At 41.7% G+C, this 16,505-nt stretch overlaps 1 protein-coding gene across 3 annotated transcripts in view; it reads left to right on the top strand.

Moving 5' to 3' along the window:
- The window catches only part of klhl2 (kelch-like family member 2), a 162,241-nt gene that overhangs the window by 71,817 nt on the left and 73,919 nt on the right, over positions 1-16,505 (top strand). For 2 of the 3 annotated variants that reach the window (XM_072495938.1, XM_072495939.1), the window contains one exon: positions 1,007-1,128. In XM_072495938.1, the coding sequence (XP_072352039.1) occupies positions 1,007-1,128 (122 nt within the window). Of the gene's footprint in view, positions 1-1,006; positions 1,136-16,505 lie in introns of all 3 variants that reach the window. The other variant, XM_072495940.1, reaches the window with a different exon arrangement.

The following is a 16,505-nucleotide window of genomic DNA, read 5'->3' as shown; positions in this document are numbered from 1 at the left end:
CGATTGGATCAGGGTGACCCAGTGGCTGGCACTGCTATCTCACAGCTCCAGAGACCCGGGTTCGATTGGATCAGGGTGACACAGTGGCTGGCACTGCTATCTCACAGCTCCAGAGACCCGGGTTCGATTCTGACCTCAGGTGACTGATGTGAGTTTACACATTCTCCCCGTGTCTGTGTGGGTTTTCTCCCAGAGTCCAAAGATGTGCAGGTTAGGTGGTTTGGCCATGCTAAATTGCCCCTTAGTGTCCAAAGGCTGGGTGGGATTGCGGAGGTAGGACGGGGATTGGCCTGGATATGGTGCTCTTTTGGGAGGGGGTGGTGGGTGCAGAATAGATGGGCCGAGTGGCCTTCTTCTGCACTGTAAAGATACTGTGTGACATTGATGAATCGTGAAATGTACGAACACAAGCCCCAGAAAGAATACATTGCATCAAGAAAGCAGGCAGCTTATGGGACCATCACCATGTTATATAGCCAGCAGTTTGTAGTCAGTGAGTCCCCACCTGATTGCTATAAAGCAGTTCTGGGAAGTGGGAAACTTTGCCGATTTTTCACCCCTCTAACCCAGGGTATGGAACTAGCTCCTTCTACCAGCTCAGCTGAAGTCAACAACTCCTGAAATTAGAGTAAAACCAAAGATTTCTCTGTCGGAATGGCTCAACCACTCACTGGATAAAACACTGGGTACCCCCACCTGCAATCTCAATGATAAGGAAATATAACCATTCATTTCTGACAGAATACGCTGAAGAAGAAGACAAATACAACAGTAGCCAAACAAGGAGCCTACCCAGAAAAACTATGGAACACAGCAATGGAATGCCATTCAGTAGCATTTTTTCTGAATTCATTTGGTTTGAAATGTAACATGCCCTTACAAGGGTGTATAAAAGCAATGCTTTGTCTAAAATATAAGTGATTGATAAAGGTACACTATAAAGGCTCCGCTTTTGTAATGCTGCGAGATAGAAAGGTGAACAGCTGGCATGCTTTATCTTTTTCAGGTGAAATGAGTGAGAGTAAAGCAAAGCGAGTTCGCATAAAGGAAGTGGACAGCTGGACATTGAACATTCTTATTGACTATGTTTACACAGCTGAACTTCAGGTTACAGAAGAGAATGTACAGGTACTGTGTGAGTAGATCATGTTTAATATCAAACCATGATAAAACAATCAAATAATTACAATGAAATTGTAGACATGCTTTTTTTTTTAGAACTTTGAATGTGATTGCAGTCTAATAATCATAAGGCCCATGCAAATTTGAACAAGCTTTCAGAATTTTTGGCTGTTTGGCTAACCTGTTGCTTTAAATGTTCTTTTACATGTACATGTAACAGTATAAACATGTATGTAAATGTGTGTACATTTCTGTGTATGTATATTTGTGTTTTTATGTGTGACAAAATTCGAAGAGATGACGAAATCAAGGTTAAGTAAGCCGTAGTCTCAAATTCAAATGAATTATGCGCTAAATTGGATGTGTTCTGCTTTAGCAGCAGGTTGGTGCTGAACCATGTGTGAACCAAATTACAGGTCTGTGCTGACTGAGCTGATTTTAGTTGGGGCAGCAGTTGGTTTGTACAGATGGCATCAGCTCCTCCTATGGCAGAGCAATGGAAAAGCAGCCAGAATGTTTTGCTGTTGTCCTGCTGCAAAGTATAGATTGGGTGGATGTTCGGGTCAGGACTGGATAGGGCTCAGCTGTGATGCACCCTGATGGTCAAATAGCACTGCAATTGATTTCAGCATTTTGGTTAGGAAGGGGAAAATGAGCAGTGTTATCCAATATAAATTTCTGACTAACTACTGCTATTGCTCTGGTGATATTGATTTAACTAATTTTAGTAGAAAATACCTTGCATATACACACGTATGCCTTTAATCAACATGCATGTGTTAACTTACGAGAGCATCTATCACCATTCAATGATCAGAAAGCACTCAAGTTGGATTTTGTCTTGCTGTTGCCAACAAACCCCTAAAAAGATTAAAGTGCATGTACACACCTTGCAAATATGGGTATGAGCTCGCATGACTGTCTGCTCATTTTTATTACTAATCAGAAATGCAGTGAGCTATATCTAGATTCCAGGTTGGCTGCTGGGGCAAATGTATTGAAAAGCACTCCACTAAAGAGTTCCCTGCTTCTCATGGCTGTCTAGCCACACTATTCGAAGCAGAGGTATCGACATTGAAAGCCCTTTTAGCTTTGCATGAACTGCTGGCATTCATTGTCACGGTGCACATATTGTTTTGTTACTGAATCTGAAATGTACATCAACTTTAAAGTATTTGAGTAAGATACTGAATGGGGTCTATCAATAATATTGCCTTCAGTGGAGGAAAGGAAGTGAGAGGAGAAAATTGGAAAGGCTTCGATGGGGTGAGGGGTACGGGGCGGAGTAAGGTGGAATGACTGGTGTAACTAGTGCAAACCTAGATTAAGTAGGCTTGGGACATCAGCATACATGAAAGCCTCCTCCATAATTAAGGATAATGTTGCCTCTGTTATGCAAGTAAATGTATTATTTTCTTTCATAGTCAGAATTTCATTGGTCTGCAACTTATCACTACAGTAATTAAGCTTTAATCAAATTTTAAGTAATATTCAGTAATTTTATTTTTTAATTAACATTGGGATCCTTTTATAAAACTGAGCTAGTATCAAAAAACATTCCTCTCCATGCACTAATTTATCTCTTAATAAATGAGGATTTTAAAAGCAAAATAGTATGAAGGGTTTTCTGCTTAATCACTGCCCCATCAAAAAATGATCAGAGTGGGATCTTGACTGAAACGGGATTGGGTGAAAAACAAAACTAAAATGTGAATGTCAATTATCTGTGCAATTTTCGATGGGTTATAGAAAACCAATGGGTGTTGAGGCTGTCATACGTTTTCTCTTTTAAAAATAGATTGGCCTTTCTGCTGGTGCATTCAGCAGATTTTCTGGCTCACTTCCTTGTCAGCACCCTTTTCTGACTAGATAGCGGACCTGCTGCAGATCCAAGAGCATGACCAGAAATGCTCCCCCAGCTACAATCGCAAACACAACATTTCTGGCTGGCTGGAATTGCAGTACATAGGAAAAATGTTGATTGGCAAGTTTTTGCAGGCTCATTGCCCTCATCAGCAAGAGCAATGAAGTGGAGTGTTGGAGAGGGCTCTAGGTGTAGAGAAGTATTTTGATGTACAGTAGTTTGGTGAACATCTGCTAATCAGCCAAGGGATGTCTTGGTTGATAGCAAAAGTTTCACTGTAACATATTGTTTATCACTGTTGAGGTTTTTCCTGTGAGATTTGGACACTTTAGCAAAGTCGCAAAAAAGTCCTCTCATCGCACAAGTCAACTTTTAATCTACCCACACATTTTTCACACTTGGCCTCCATCAATTATTGCCCTCTTCTGATTGTATGTAAGAAGTCATTAATGACCAACCAGAAGCATGAGTGCTCCTTGGATAGGACATGGAATTCTGTTTGGCCAGAACCAAAATCACCTCTTATTGATCTTATTTCCTAATAATTTATGGTCATTTGAATTCTTCAGTCACAATAGCGGGTCCAAAGGAATAATCTCTTGCCCGTTCCAACTCTCTGTGGATAGTTTGAAACAATTATTTTGCCTTAATAGTCGAAAAGCAACTTCCGGAATACATGCTTTCATACTTGGACATTTCAAGATTTCAGCAACTTGAGTTACACTCTACACATTGGTCATAACAGAAGCTTGCCCATAGACTTGTCATTTAAAGGTATGAAATGGCACGAATGGCACAGAAGGAAGTCATTCAGCTCACCGAGTCCATGCTAGCTTTGGGCTACTTGTACACCCACTAAACATCTAGAAAAAAGTTAAACACTGGTGTATTCAGCACTAAGTGAACTTTAAAAAATATACATATATATTTATTAGAGTTTTCTATTTTAAACAGAATACTCAACAAATTTTCAAAATGTAACTGATACAGTACAGAACAAATATTTTTGCAGATGTAAGAACAGAGAAAGACTGGATAAATTCAGAAAACAGTTCATAAGAAGTAGGCTTATCAGTCAGAAAATGGGGAGGGGGTGGAAGAGGAGGACAAAGGATAAGGCCAAATAAACATGATGGGATAACATAGCAAGATGCACATCTTTATGTACAGCAGGATCACAACTTGCAGTATGGCTGATGGGAAACCTTGCGGGAGCAGTTCAGGCAAAGCAGAGCCTGTGAATTCCATAGGGATACATTCCATGACTCTCTATGCCGGTTTTGAATTGAAGGTTACTTGTCACTAATCCAGGAGCAGATGATATTTTTGAATTGCAAAGGTTGGGATGCTATACTGCCTTTTTTCATTAACGTTAATAATTCTCCTAAATGAAAGAGCCAGAATTAGGAAGCAAGGATCAAGTTCTAAAGCCCTGTCAAATATCCTCTCAAGCACCTTTAACTACACCAGACAAACAGGACTGAATCTTGACACCCGTCCGGTCCATGAGCAGTGTATATAGTCCCCCTTGACTACCAAGCACATCGGGGGAAATAGCAGGATCAAACCTGTGTCTCAAATGTGGTGTGATATGCAAGCAGTGTAGAGTCTTGAACTGAGTCTCCTTTATTCTATCGCATACCAACATTTTATTGGCATAATCCCACATAACTACCCCATAGCTCCTCATCAATATTAGTTGCCAGGTCTCTTTCCCAAGACTGCAAGGTACCCCATGTATTAACACCGGATCTAGAACACAAAGTATCATAAAACTTGATAATGAACTGTTTAGGCTCTGCAGAAATCAGCATTTTTTTCCACTGGGGAATCAAGGTGCAAAGTTGTCTTGTTCAAGATAACGTCTCTAAGTTGCAGACACTTAATAAAGGAATGTCTCAGGATGTCAAATTGTTAGCATTGCTGCTCAAAGGATGACCAGGAAGCACCACTGAATACATCTCCCAGTCTACAAATGCATCTGTCTCTCCCAAGTATCCAATCCATCGTCCACAAGACCTGGCAGGCGAAAGAGTGGAAGTCAGTTTAGATCTCCCTTCTAGTTTACGAACCAGCATTCAACTCTTAAGCATATTAATAATATGATTTTCGCACCTAGCAGAACCTGACTAAAAGTCTCCACAAAATAACAAGACCCGCAACGGGTAAGCCGACTGGTCTACTTCAATATTGAGCCATATGGCGGTAAGGCCCTTTCTAACCCAGTCCCTTATAAACCTAACATGAGAGGCTAACTGGTACAGTCTAATACTCGAGATCCTCTTGGAAGCTGGGATCTGTAACTTGGTGAACTTTAAACGAGGCTTTTATTCCAAATAAACAAGCTAACCATGCCATTAATCACTTTTTCAGAATCTAGCAGACAAGATTGACAACATGTGCAATGAATATAATCATATAGGCAACACATTCATCTTAATCAAGGATTACCCAGCCATTATATTAGCAGGGAAGACCAACTAGTCAAGTGCCAACTAATAGGTTCAATTAACTGAGGAAAATTAGCCACATATAGTTGTTTAGAAAAGGGAGTAATTGCAACATCGAGATAAATGAATGCCAAAGGGGACCAACTAGCAAGAGGGGTGCTGGTTTACCGCTCAACTCTCTAACTGGCATAGTTTCCGACTTTGTGAAATTAGTCTTGTAACCTGAGACTGTGCTAATATCACATCAATGATAGTGGGAACTGAACCAATGGGCTTCAACTTAAACAGCAGTATATCGTCAGCATAAAGTGTAATCTTATGCTGCTTCCCCCACATCACGGCCCAATATCAAGGGATCTTGCCTAATTCCCTCTGCCAAAGACTCTGGCCAATGTGAATAGCAGCAAGGAGGTCAGGGGGCAACCCTGCCAAGTTCCTCACTGAAGACCAAAGCTCTCAGATCTATAACCATGCGTGAGCACTACTGCTAAAGGCCTGTGGTACAACACCTAAATTTATTTTAACATATTCCTCTCCCAGCCCAAATCTCCACAACGTAAATGTTAAGTAATTCCACTCCACTCTGTCAAAAATGTTCTCTGCACCAAGGAGATCACTAACTCATTCAATGTCCGCTTCTGGAAAACTTGGATCACATTCAGTCACCACCTGACATTGCTAGAAAACTGATCCTTTAAGACCCCAGTCTGGTCCTCCTGATGATCATCAGGAGAATTCCCTCTTAACTGATGTGCCAACACCGTAGGCGACAATTTCAAATTAACATTCAAAAGCGAGATTGGCCTATAGATGGCATGGTCTTCGGGGTTCTTGCCTGCCTTCAAAATCCGGGAAATATTTGCTTCTCGGAGCAGCGGTGGTAGCAGACCTGTTTGAAAAGAATGACAGGACATACCGACATAATCTACTAACTGGACCTCACAGAAAAACTCCCATCCAAAACTATCTGGCCCAGGGACTTTGCCAGGCTGAAGCTCTCTAATGTTCACAGCCACCTCACTTTTAGAGATCGGAGCATTAAGGGCCGAACATTGATCCCAAGTCACAGGGAAGCTCAAGGGAAGAGAAGAACCACTTCATATGTGTCAACACATCTCCAGACTGGCCCAACTTTTACAGTTCAGCATAAAAATCCCTAAATGCCATTTTGACATCTTTGTTTTTAATTACTCTACTACCTCTAGAATCATACACCGAGGGGATAGCCCTCGAATCAGCCCTCTTAGTCATAAAAGCGAAGTATCTACTTGGCTTGTTCCAAAATTCATACAATGTTTGCTTTTCGCAAAGTTTACACTCCGGTTGGCCAGCTAGCAAGAGCCACCCGAGCTGCATTAACCTCCCACAAACAACCGCTGGCTAGGGTTCCTCCTATACTCTTCCTTCCCTTTGGCAATCTAGCCTCCAACTGGTGGTGGCTTTCCAGCATTCGGTGCCTTTTATTAACTATATAAGAAATAACCAACCCCCTAGCAATACGCCTTACAGGTCTCCCCTCAAAATAGAGTGGGGTCACTTCAGCACTTCAGAAAGGGAACTGACTGAAAAAAGAAAAGCTTAAACTCGTACCATACATAAAGAGACGTCAAAACACCATGATCTAGATTGGGGTGGGGAGGGGAAGCCCTCAAGGAAGACCGGAGCATGGTCAGAGATCCCGATTCTACCCATAGAACAGGAGGATACCAGATATAGGATTGTCCGAGACACAAAGAAATAATAACTTCTGGTATGACATTGATGAGGGACTGAGAAAAATGTAAATTCTTAATCCCTAGGATGTAAAGTCCTCTACACATCTAGGTATCTCACCTCCTCACATACTGATGCCAATGCCCTTGCCTGTAGGGTTGTGGGACCCTTTGGTTACTGGGAGCTTATCCATCAAAGGATTAAAATGGCAATTAAGGTTTCCACCCACGAGCATTCAAAACCAGCTCTGCAGTCCATGAAGACTTCATTAACAAACTCTGAGTAGTGATTTGGAGGGCCATTAACATTATCGAGACAGATTCTCCGTACACAAGCTCCTTAATAATCATATATGTACCTCCCCTTATCCTTCACACAATTCTGCATCTCAAAAGGGATCGTTTTTATTGACCAAAATTGCTACTCCCCTGCTGCCAGTCGAGAACGTGGCAAAAAAGACCTGCCCCACCCATTCCCACATTAAGTGCTCCTCGTCATTCAAATGAGACTCGTGTAACAAGGCTATGTCCACTTTCTCCTTAAGAAAAGGATTTTTTTCTTTTGATAAGATAATGAATTTCCCGATCAGAAGAAAAATGGGATTGGATTTTTACACCACATTCAGGCGTGCATTAAAATACACCTTCCCCCCATCTCGCGTTACATCAGAGGCAAGAGAATATCCCTAAAATGCAATTTTTTCGGATACCATTTCCAGGTTCAATCAACATCATATAAACTCCCAACACAACAGAAGTACAAAACAAATCACGACCACAATAGGTCTAAGGGGACATTCCTCGACACGAATGAGGACTATACAGCTAACAATGCGGCCATACTATAAGCCAACATGCGAATGGGAGCTAAATGTCTTTCCCGCATTTTGGACCCGCCCATGAAGACCTAAACCTTTCACTCACCTCAGGGCAATGGCGTAACTTGATTCCACCACGATTAAAGGAAAGATACCATGCAACCAGTATGGATAAGAAGGGAAAGCGACAGATAATTGTCACGTGGCACAGTTACCACGAATAAAAGACCCTGATATTCTTGAGGATAAGACATTAAATATAATGCCCAAATGTTAACATAAACAGGATATGTGGCAAAATAAAATCAAACAAAACGTTATAGCAGGGAAAAAGTCCAAAATTCAAATTTCAACTCTTTTCTCAATCCAAGTCCTCGCCTTCTATGGACTTGACGAAGACCTAGGCATGAACCAGATTATCAAAAGACTTAGCAGAGTCGTTGGATATCAACCACAGGGTCGCAGGGTACAATTCACTCCAGCTGCCTTGTTTTCTAACTTCATTGAAGCCTCTACGCTTTTGCTGTGTCACCGCCGAGAAGTCCTGGAAAAAATGAGATCCTTGCTCCCTCGTGTAGGCAGGTCCCACTGTGAGTTGCCTCCACCAGAACCTTCTGCCGATCGTTGAAGTTATAAAAGCAAATAATTACTGGCCTGGGATGTTGATTGTCCCTAGGCCTCAAAGACAGGATACAATGTACCCCTTCCAACTTGAAACATCCACATCCAGCTTAAGGAAACATGGCAGCCAGCTCTCAAAAAACTTAACAGTCTTACTCTCCACTCCTTCTGGTAGGCTGCCACTAGACATTCTTTTCCCGGCCTCGGTTCTCCAAATTTTCCAGGACCTGTGACATACCACACAGCTGGTTTTCCAAGAATGCAATGTGAACTTCAGCCAAGGAAGCAACATTTGCAACATTCGGATTCTTTCCTCCGTTCCAGCAAGCCTTTTTTTGTGTTCTGCAGCTCTGTCTCATGATTCTTAGATTCTGTGTCAACAAGCTGAGTTTTTCGTCAAGTGTTCTGATGTTGGTGATAATGTTTGCAGTCATCATTTTCAGCGCAGGGTCAAGAGCCTGCTTGAGGGTCATCCTTGGAATGAATTTCTGTTGTGCCTCTCGAATAACCCCCCCAAAACCCCTGCCATTGCTGTTCCACTGTCTTCCCTGCTAGGCTCCTTTTCCAATCAACTCTGGCCAGCTCCTCCCTCATGTCTTTGTAGTTACCCTTATTTAATTGTAATACCGTTACACCTGATTCCAGTTTACCCTCTCAACTGTGGGTGATCATATTGTGATCACTGCTCCCAAAGGGTTCCTTCACCTTAAGATCCCTAATCAAGTCTGCCTCATTACACATCACCAAATCCAGAATTGCCTGTTCCCTAGTGGGCTCCACCACAAGCCCACTACACTAGGTGCATGATAGAGGGTTCCGGATTCGAGCATGTATCCATTCAAAAACCTGCTAAACCTTTTGGGCCATTGTCAGCAAGCTGAGCACTGAATGTTGTTCCTTTACTGCTGATTGTATAATCATTATTTACATCCTTCTTGTAGATAAGCCAACTTTTAAAATTAAATTCGAGTTTCTCTTTTTGAAGGATGGTTATTAATTCTTGGAAGGATTGGTATCCATTGCCCATGCCTACTTGTCCTGAGAAAGCCATCATGGCCCCTTATTGAAGGGCTGTAAGTTGAAGATTTGGGAAAGAGCTATTTTGAGCCAACCCTGTTGGGCAGCAGAGATAGCTTAATAAGGAGCAAACAATTGGAGTACAAAAGAAAGATAGCTTGAAATATGAGTTTCTGTAGATATTTTAAAAAGAAATGAGGTAAGAAAGTGAGTGTTGGTCCTATAGAATATGTGTCTTGGGAGTTGATAATGGAAATAAGGAGATGGCAGATGAATTGAACAGGTATTTTGTATCACTATAGAGGATACAAATAACATCCCAAAGATAGCTGTAAGTCAGGAAATGGAAGGGAAGGAAAAACTCAGAAAAATTACTATCACCAGGGAAGTGGTATTGAGCAAATTGTTGTGGCTGTGGGCTGACAAATCCCCGGGTCTGGATGGATGGGCTTCATCTCAGGGTCTTGAAGGAAGTGGCTAGTGAGATAGTTGATGCATTGGTTTTAATTGACTAAAATTTCCTGGACTTGGGGAAGGTTCCATTATATTGGAAAATAGCAAATGTAACTCCTTTATTCAAAGGGAGGGAGGGAGACAAACCGGAAACTATCGGCCAGTTAGCTTAACGTCTGTCATGAGGAAAACATTAGAAGCTATTAAAGATATTATAACAGGGCACTTAGAAAAATTCAAGGCAATATGGCAGAGTTTTGTGAAATGGAAATCTTATTTAACCAATGTATTGCTGTTTTATGAAGAAGTCGCATGTTGGGGAAAAAGGGGAACCAGTGGATTTATTATTCAGAAGGCATTTGATAAAATCCCACACCAAAGGTTATTGTTGAAAATAAATTATCACGGTGTGGGGGGTAACATATTGGTATGGAGAGAAGACCGGCTAGCTCACAGGAAGCAGAGTTGGCATAAATGGATCTTTTTCTGGTTGGTACGGTGTAACAAGTGGTGTTTCACAGGGATCAGTACCTAGGCCTCACATTTTCACAGTTTATATTAATGACTTGGATGAAGGGATCGAAGTTATCGTTGTTAAATTTGCTGACAACACAAAGATAGGTAGGAACGTAAATTGTGAGGAGAACATAAGGAGGCTACAAAGGGATATAGATTGGTTATGTGAGTAGGCAAAGATCTGGCAAATGAAGTATAATGTGGGCAAATGTGAAATGGTCCATGTTGGCAGGAAGAATTTTAAAAAATTGTTATCTAAATGCTAAGAGGTTGCAGAGCTCTGAGATTCAGAGGGAATCTGGGTTTCCTAATGCATGAGTCACAAAAGACTAGTATGCAGGTACAGCAAATAATTAGAAAAGCTAATAGTGTTATCGTTTATTGTGAGGGAAATTTATTGCAACAGTAGGGTGATTATGCTTTAGTTGTACATGGCACTGGTGAGATTACATCTGGAGTACTGTGTACAATATTGGGCAGCACGGTAGCATTGTGGATAGCACAATTGCTTCACAGCTCCAGGGTCCCAGGTTCGATTCCGGCTTGGGTCACTGTCTGTGCGGAGTCTGCACATCCTCCCCGTGTGTGTGTGGGTTTCCTGCGGGTGCTCCGGTTTCCTCCCACAGTCCAAAGATGTGCAGGTTAGGTGGATTGGCCATGATAAATTGCCCTTAGTGTCCAAAATTGCCATTAGTGTTGGGTGGGGTTACTGGGTTATGGGGATAGGGTGGAGGTGTTGACCTTGGGTAGGGTGCTCTTTCCAAGAGCCGGTGCAGACTCGATGGGCCGAATGGCCTCCTTCTGCACTGTAAATTCTATGATAATCTATGATATTGGTCTCCTTATTTAAGTAAAGATGCAAATGTGTCAGAAGCAGTTCAGGGAAGGTTTAGGCTAATACCAGGAATGGGCGGTTTATCTTATGAGAAAACATTGGAGAGGTTAGGTTTGTATCCGCAGGAGTTTAGAAGAGTAAGGCGACTTGATTGAAGCAGATCCTGAGGGGTATTGACAGGGTTGATGTGGAAAAGATGTTTCCTCTTGTGGGAGAATCTGGAACTAGGGGCTACTGTTTAAAAATAAGGGGTCACTCATTTTAATACAGATGAGGAGAATTTTTTTGTCTCTCCCAGAGGGTGGCGAGTCTTTGGAGCTCTCTTCCTCAAAAGGCAGTGGAAGCAGAGTATTTGAATATTTTTTGAGCAGAGCGGGATGGATTCTTGATTAACGAGGGGGTGAAAGGTTATCAGGAGCAGGCAGGAATGCGGGGTTGGGGCTAATATCTGTTCAGCCATGATATTAAATGGCAGATCAGTCTCGAAGCATCGAGTGGTTGTATATTAAATATGATTGAAGTTGTGTATAAATCAACCTGGATAAGAACGGCAACTTTCCTTTCCTAAAGCATGTTAATTAATTGGGCTTTTATGACAGTCTTGACAGTCTCGCGTGTTTACTGGAATCAGTTTATTTTATTACAACCGAGGTGAAGTTTCAGCTCATGTTCTCTGGCGTTTTAGTCAAATTTAGCAAAAGGACCAAAAAATTGTGATTAAAATTGATGACTGTGCTAGATGGACAGTGGCTGAATACAATTGGGAACCCCAAGCCTTGGATAGTTTGAGTCAATCAATTTGCATGCACTGAAAAAATTCCCCCTTTTTGACATTTTGTTAAAGTTTTCTCCATTTGGGTTACTGTCTTTTGCACTACATGCCACTTTAGAAAGTATTTTGCACCTTGTTCCCTGTCAATTTTAAGTTGTTACCAGCTGCTGGGAACGCTCTCCATGATCAGGTTGATTGTATTTGGTTGTAAAATTTCTTCCTTCCTGTGAGAAAGCAAGTTCGCTAAGATACTGCAGCTAGCATTGGAATGACAGAATATGCACAGTTATAAATCCACATGCTACCACATAATAACAGAACTAAAAAATCAACATACTGTGCCACCAAGCTAGTATCTACAGATTTATTTTGTCCTGCATTCGAACAGTGCTTCCAAATGCATTTAGCATTTTCAGGGTATTAAAGCTTATTTCTGGAAGCTTCAAATAAAAGCTTGCCTGTTTGGGGTTTAAACCCGTTTCTAGGTCCTATGATCAGAATAACAAAGTTGGAAATAAGTTGGTCCACTTTTAGAATATACTGAAAACGGTATAGTGGTTCAGCGACCTGACACAAGTGTTCACACAAGTTCAAGTGGGAAACAGACAATATAATAGGCTGAAAGGGGAAGTGAAGAGGACAATAAAATCAGCAAAGATCGAGATTGAGAGTAGAATGGCATTTAACATAAAAGCGAACCCAAGCATCTTCCATCGACATATAATCGTAAGAAGGGGGGGTTCCTGTTGGGGACAAAGAGGGTGACATGCTTAAAGGTGCAGAGCAACATTAGAATACTAAGGCCGGGCTACTCGTCCGGCATGATTCTCCATTATGCTGGCGCCCGCGGGTTTCCCGACGGCGTGGGGCTGCCCCACAATGGGAAACCCCATTGACCGGCCGGCATAAAGGAGAATCCCATCGGCTGGTCAGGGCAGAAGTGTGGCGCGGCGGAGAATCCCACCCTTAATGTTTACTAAGGCCTGGGATGCTGACAAAATATCGATAAAAGTGGAGATGGTAGAATTAATCCATGGGGTGAAGAATGTACTGGAAAGGCTGGCAATGCTTAGAATGGATAAGTCACCCCATCTGGATGGCTTGCACCTCAAGCTGCTAACGAAAGTGGGGTTGATGATGACCTAAGGGCTTGCCATAATCTTCCAATCTTTCCAGATATGGAAAAGGTGCCAGAGGATTAGAGAGTGGCAAATATTCAAGGAAGGGCAGGCCAGTTGATTTAACATCTGTGACGAATAAGGTTTTAGAAAGAATCATCAGGAAAGAAAATCACCAGGCACTTGGGTGTTTGAATTAATTAACGAGCGTCAGCACAGATTTGTAAAAGTCGAACACGATCTGTCAAATCTAATTAAAAAAAAAAAACATTAAAAAAAAATTTGTGTACCCAATTAAGTTTTTCCCATTAAGGCGCAATTTAGCATGGCCAATCCATCTACCCTGCATATGTTTGGGTTGTGGGGGCGAAACCTACGCAAACACGGGAAGAATGTGCAAACTCCACACGGGCAGTGACCCAGAGCCAGGATCGAACCTGGGACCTCGGTGCTGTGAGGCAGCAGTGCTAACCACTGTGCCGCCATGCTGCTCCTTAATTGAAATTTTTAATGAAGTAACAGGGAAGGATGATTAAGCGATTGCAATACATGTTGGCTGTCTGGATTTTAAGAGCGTGTTTGACAAAGTACTACACGAAAGGGCTGTTGTGTTGGGCGCTCTGGATCCGTGGAACACATACAGGTCACCAACACTTGAAATAGTGCAACAGTATTTTATTGAATCATCAACTGTTTAACATACTCTCACTGTGGGTTAACACGATACTAGCTTTAACTAAAGACCTTTGCCTTGTCCTAACCAGTCGATGCACTCAGCACATGGTGAATGTCTATGCTGCAGGCTGTGAGCTCTGTCCTACTAGCTAGCTGCAACTCGAATGAGCGGAACTCTGATGTCCCCTCTCTTTATAGTGCGTGTGCTCTCACTGGTGATTGGCTGCGATGTGTGTGTTGATTGGTCCCACTGTGTGTCCAACAGTGTGTGTCTGCACCATGATATACTGGTGTATATTATGACAAGGGCTGGTTAATTAAAATTAGGCTCATCGTCCCCTCCGATTATTGCTTCTAAAAACCTTTTTTGGTATATGTAAATTACTTTTTGATATAGAAACATAGAGTAAAATTTAAAAATTTGCCAAAGATGCTAAACTTGGAGATATGGCAGACAAATGAGAATAATACTGATCAGCTGCAACAGGGCAAAGCGAGACTGACTGAATGCACAGACAAGTGGCAAATAGAATTAAATACCGAGAAGTCTGAGGTGATACATTTGGCAGAAGGGATTTGGAGAGGCAATATAGACTAAATGGCACAGTGTAGAGGGACATGGGGCTTGGGAGTTTCATGTGCATGGATCTTTGAGGGTGGCAGGACATACAGTGAGAGGAGTTATCAAAGCAAATGGGACTGAAATAGAAAATGCTGGAAAAACTGAGCAGATCTGGAAGCATCTGTGGAGAGGGAAATGGAGTTAACTTTTCAAGTCTGTACGACTGTTCAGAGCATATGGGATCTTGGCTTCACAAATCGAGGTATGAGTGCAAAAGCAGCAAGGCTTCGCTGAACCATTATGAAGGCTTGGTTAGGCCATTGCTGGAGTATTGCATCCAGTTCTGGTCAGCAGGAAGGATTTGAAGGTCCTTATGAAGGTGCAATAGTGATTTACCAGAATGGTGCCAGGGAAGGGGCATTTTAGTTACAAGGTTGGCTTGGAGAAGCTGCAGTTGTTTTCCTTAGGACAAAGGAGATTGAGGGGAGATTTGGTACAGAGGTGCGCAAGATTATGAAAGGTTTAGGCTAAAGAAAAATTGTATCCATTAGCTGATGAATCATAGACTTGGAAACACAGATTTAAGGTTAGGAGCAAGAGATGCAGGGATAATATGAGGAAGAATGTTTTTTATACAGTAATTGGTAATGCCCTGGAACTTGCTGCCGATGGAAGCGGTGATGACAAGTGATTTCAAAAAAAGAAAATTGGATGGATTCTTGAAGGAAATAAACTTGCAGGATAGAACGGAAACATAGGACTGACTGGTTTGCTGTACACCGAGCCATAGAATCATTACAGTAATGAAGGAAGCTATTCAGTCCGTGACTCAAAATCCTGTCTGTGCCTTGTTTTATGTATTCAGGACTTTCTGAATGCTCAGTGACCTTAGAGGTTTCTCTTTTTAGCTTTCGATAGTGCAACCTTAAATATTAAGGAACTTTTTTATTTTCCTTGTTCTTGCATCTGACTGCTAATGCATACCTAGGTTACTTCACCTGGAAGAGTTTGGTATTTCTATCCGGTTGAAGTCAGTTGGTTAGCTTAACCATGAGGCATACTACCTGGTCTGCTTAGTCAAAATGCTTTGTGTCATCCTATTCAGTGGCCCTGTGGATGAGATGGTAAATGGGTTCCCATCTGACTGTTCAGGTGTGATTATTTGAAAAGGAACAGGGAATTCTCTTGGTGCACTGGCTGGTGGTCATCCCAGTCAATAGAATCTAAATATAAGTTAACTGGTCATTCATCTTATTCCTATCGTTAGGATACCTGATCAGACCCCAACATAAATTTGTAAAATTGAGGAAAGGATACTTCACCCTAGGAGTGAAGACTGTCCAATAGGTATATTTTTATGATAAATCAAACTTTAATTTAAACACATAATTACCACATTAACATCAAAGAAATAGCTTTACAATTAGCAGTTAAACAGTTGTTCAACAAAAGGAAAAACAAGTAAATGGTTAGAAACCAAGGTTACCTCACTTTTTACAATTTCTTAATTACAGCTTTAATTTTTTAAAATATTTTTTTAAATTAAAGTTTTGCAAAGTTTTTCATAATAAATAGTAATAACCCTAACACAGCAAAATAGAGTGAACATTAACATAGTGCAAAAAGAGAATATACAATAGCAATTGACTAGATGTGACCCCACGCGCCTCAGTCTTCCCACAACTTCCCAACGGAGGACTCACCCCCACTCCCCCACGGGTCGCTGCTGCTGACGTTTTAATTTTCCCTGAGAAGCCATCGTACGGTATTATGCCCCCGCTCAACAGCAGCAGCTCTGTACACTTGGTACAATTATTTACACACATAAGTAGGCATCTGTTCGTGGTGTTGTCGTTCCTTGCTTCTCCCAGACAGAGTTCGCTGCCATTGTCGTCTCGAATTACAGCTTTATTAGACACACAGACTCGATACCATCACCTAGGTTTTTAAAAACCTTACTGCAACAGTTA

This window comes from Scyliorhinus torazame, chromosome 3, assembly GCF_047496885.1.
Source record: "Scyliorhinus torazame isolate Kashiwa2021f chromosome 3, sScyTor2.1, whole genome shotgun sequence".
Lineage (NCBI taxonomy): Eukaryota > Metazoa > Chordata > Chondrichthyes > Carcharhiniformes > Scyliorhinidae > Scyliorhinus > Scyliorhinus torazame.
Note: the sequence above shows the minus strand (reverse complement) of the source record. Positions and strands in the feature narration are given on the sequence as shown.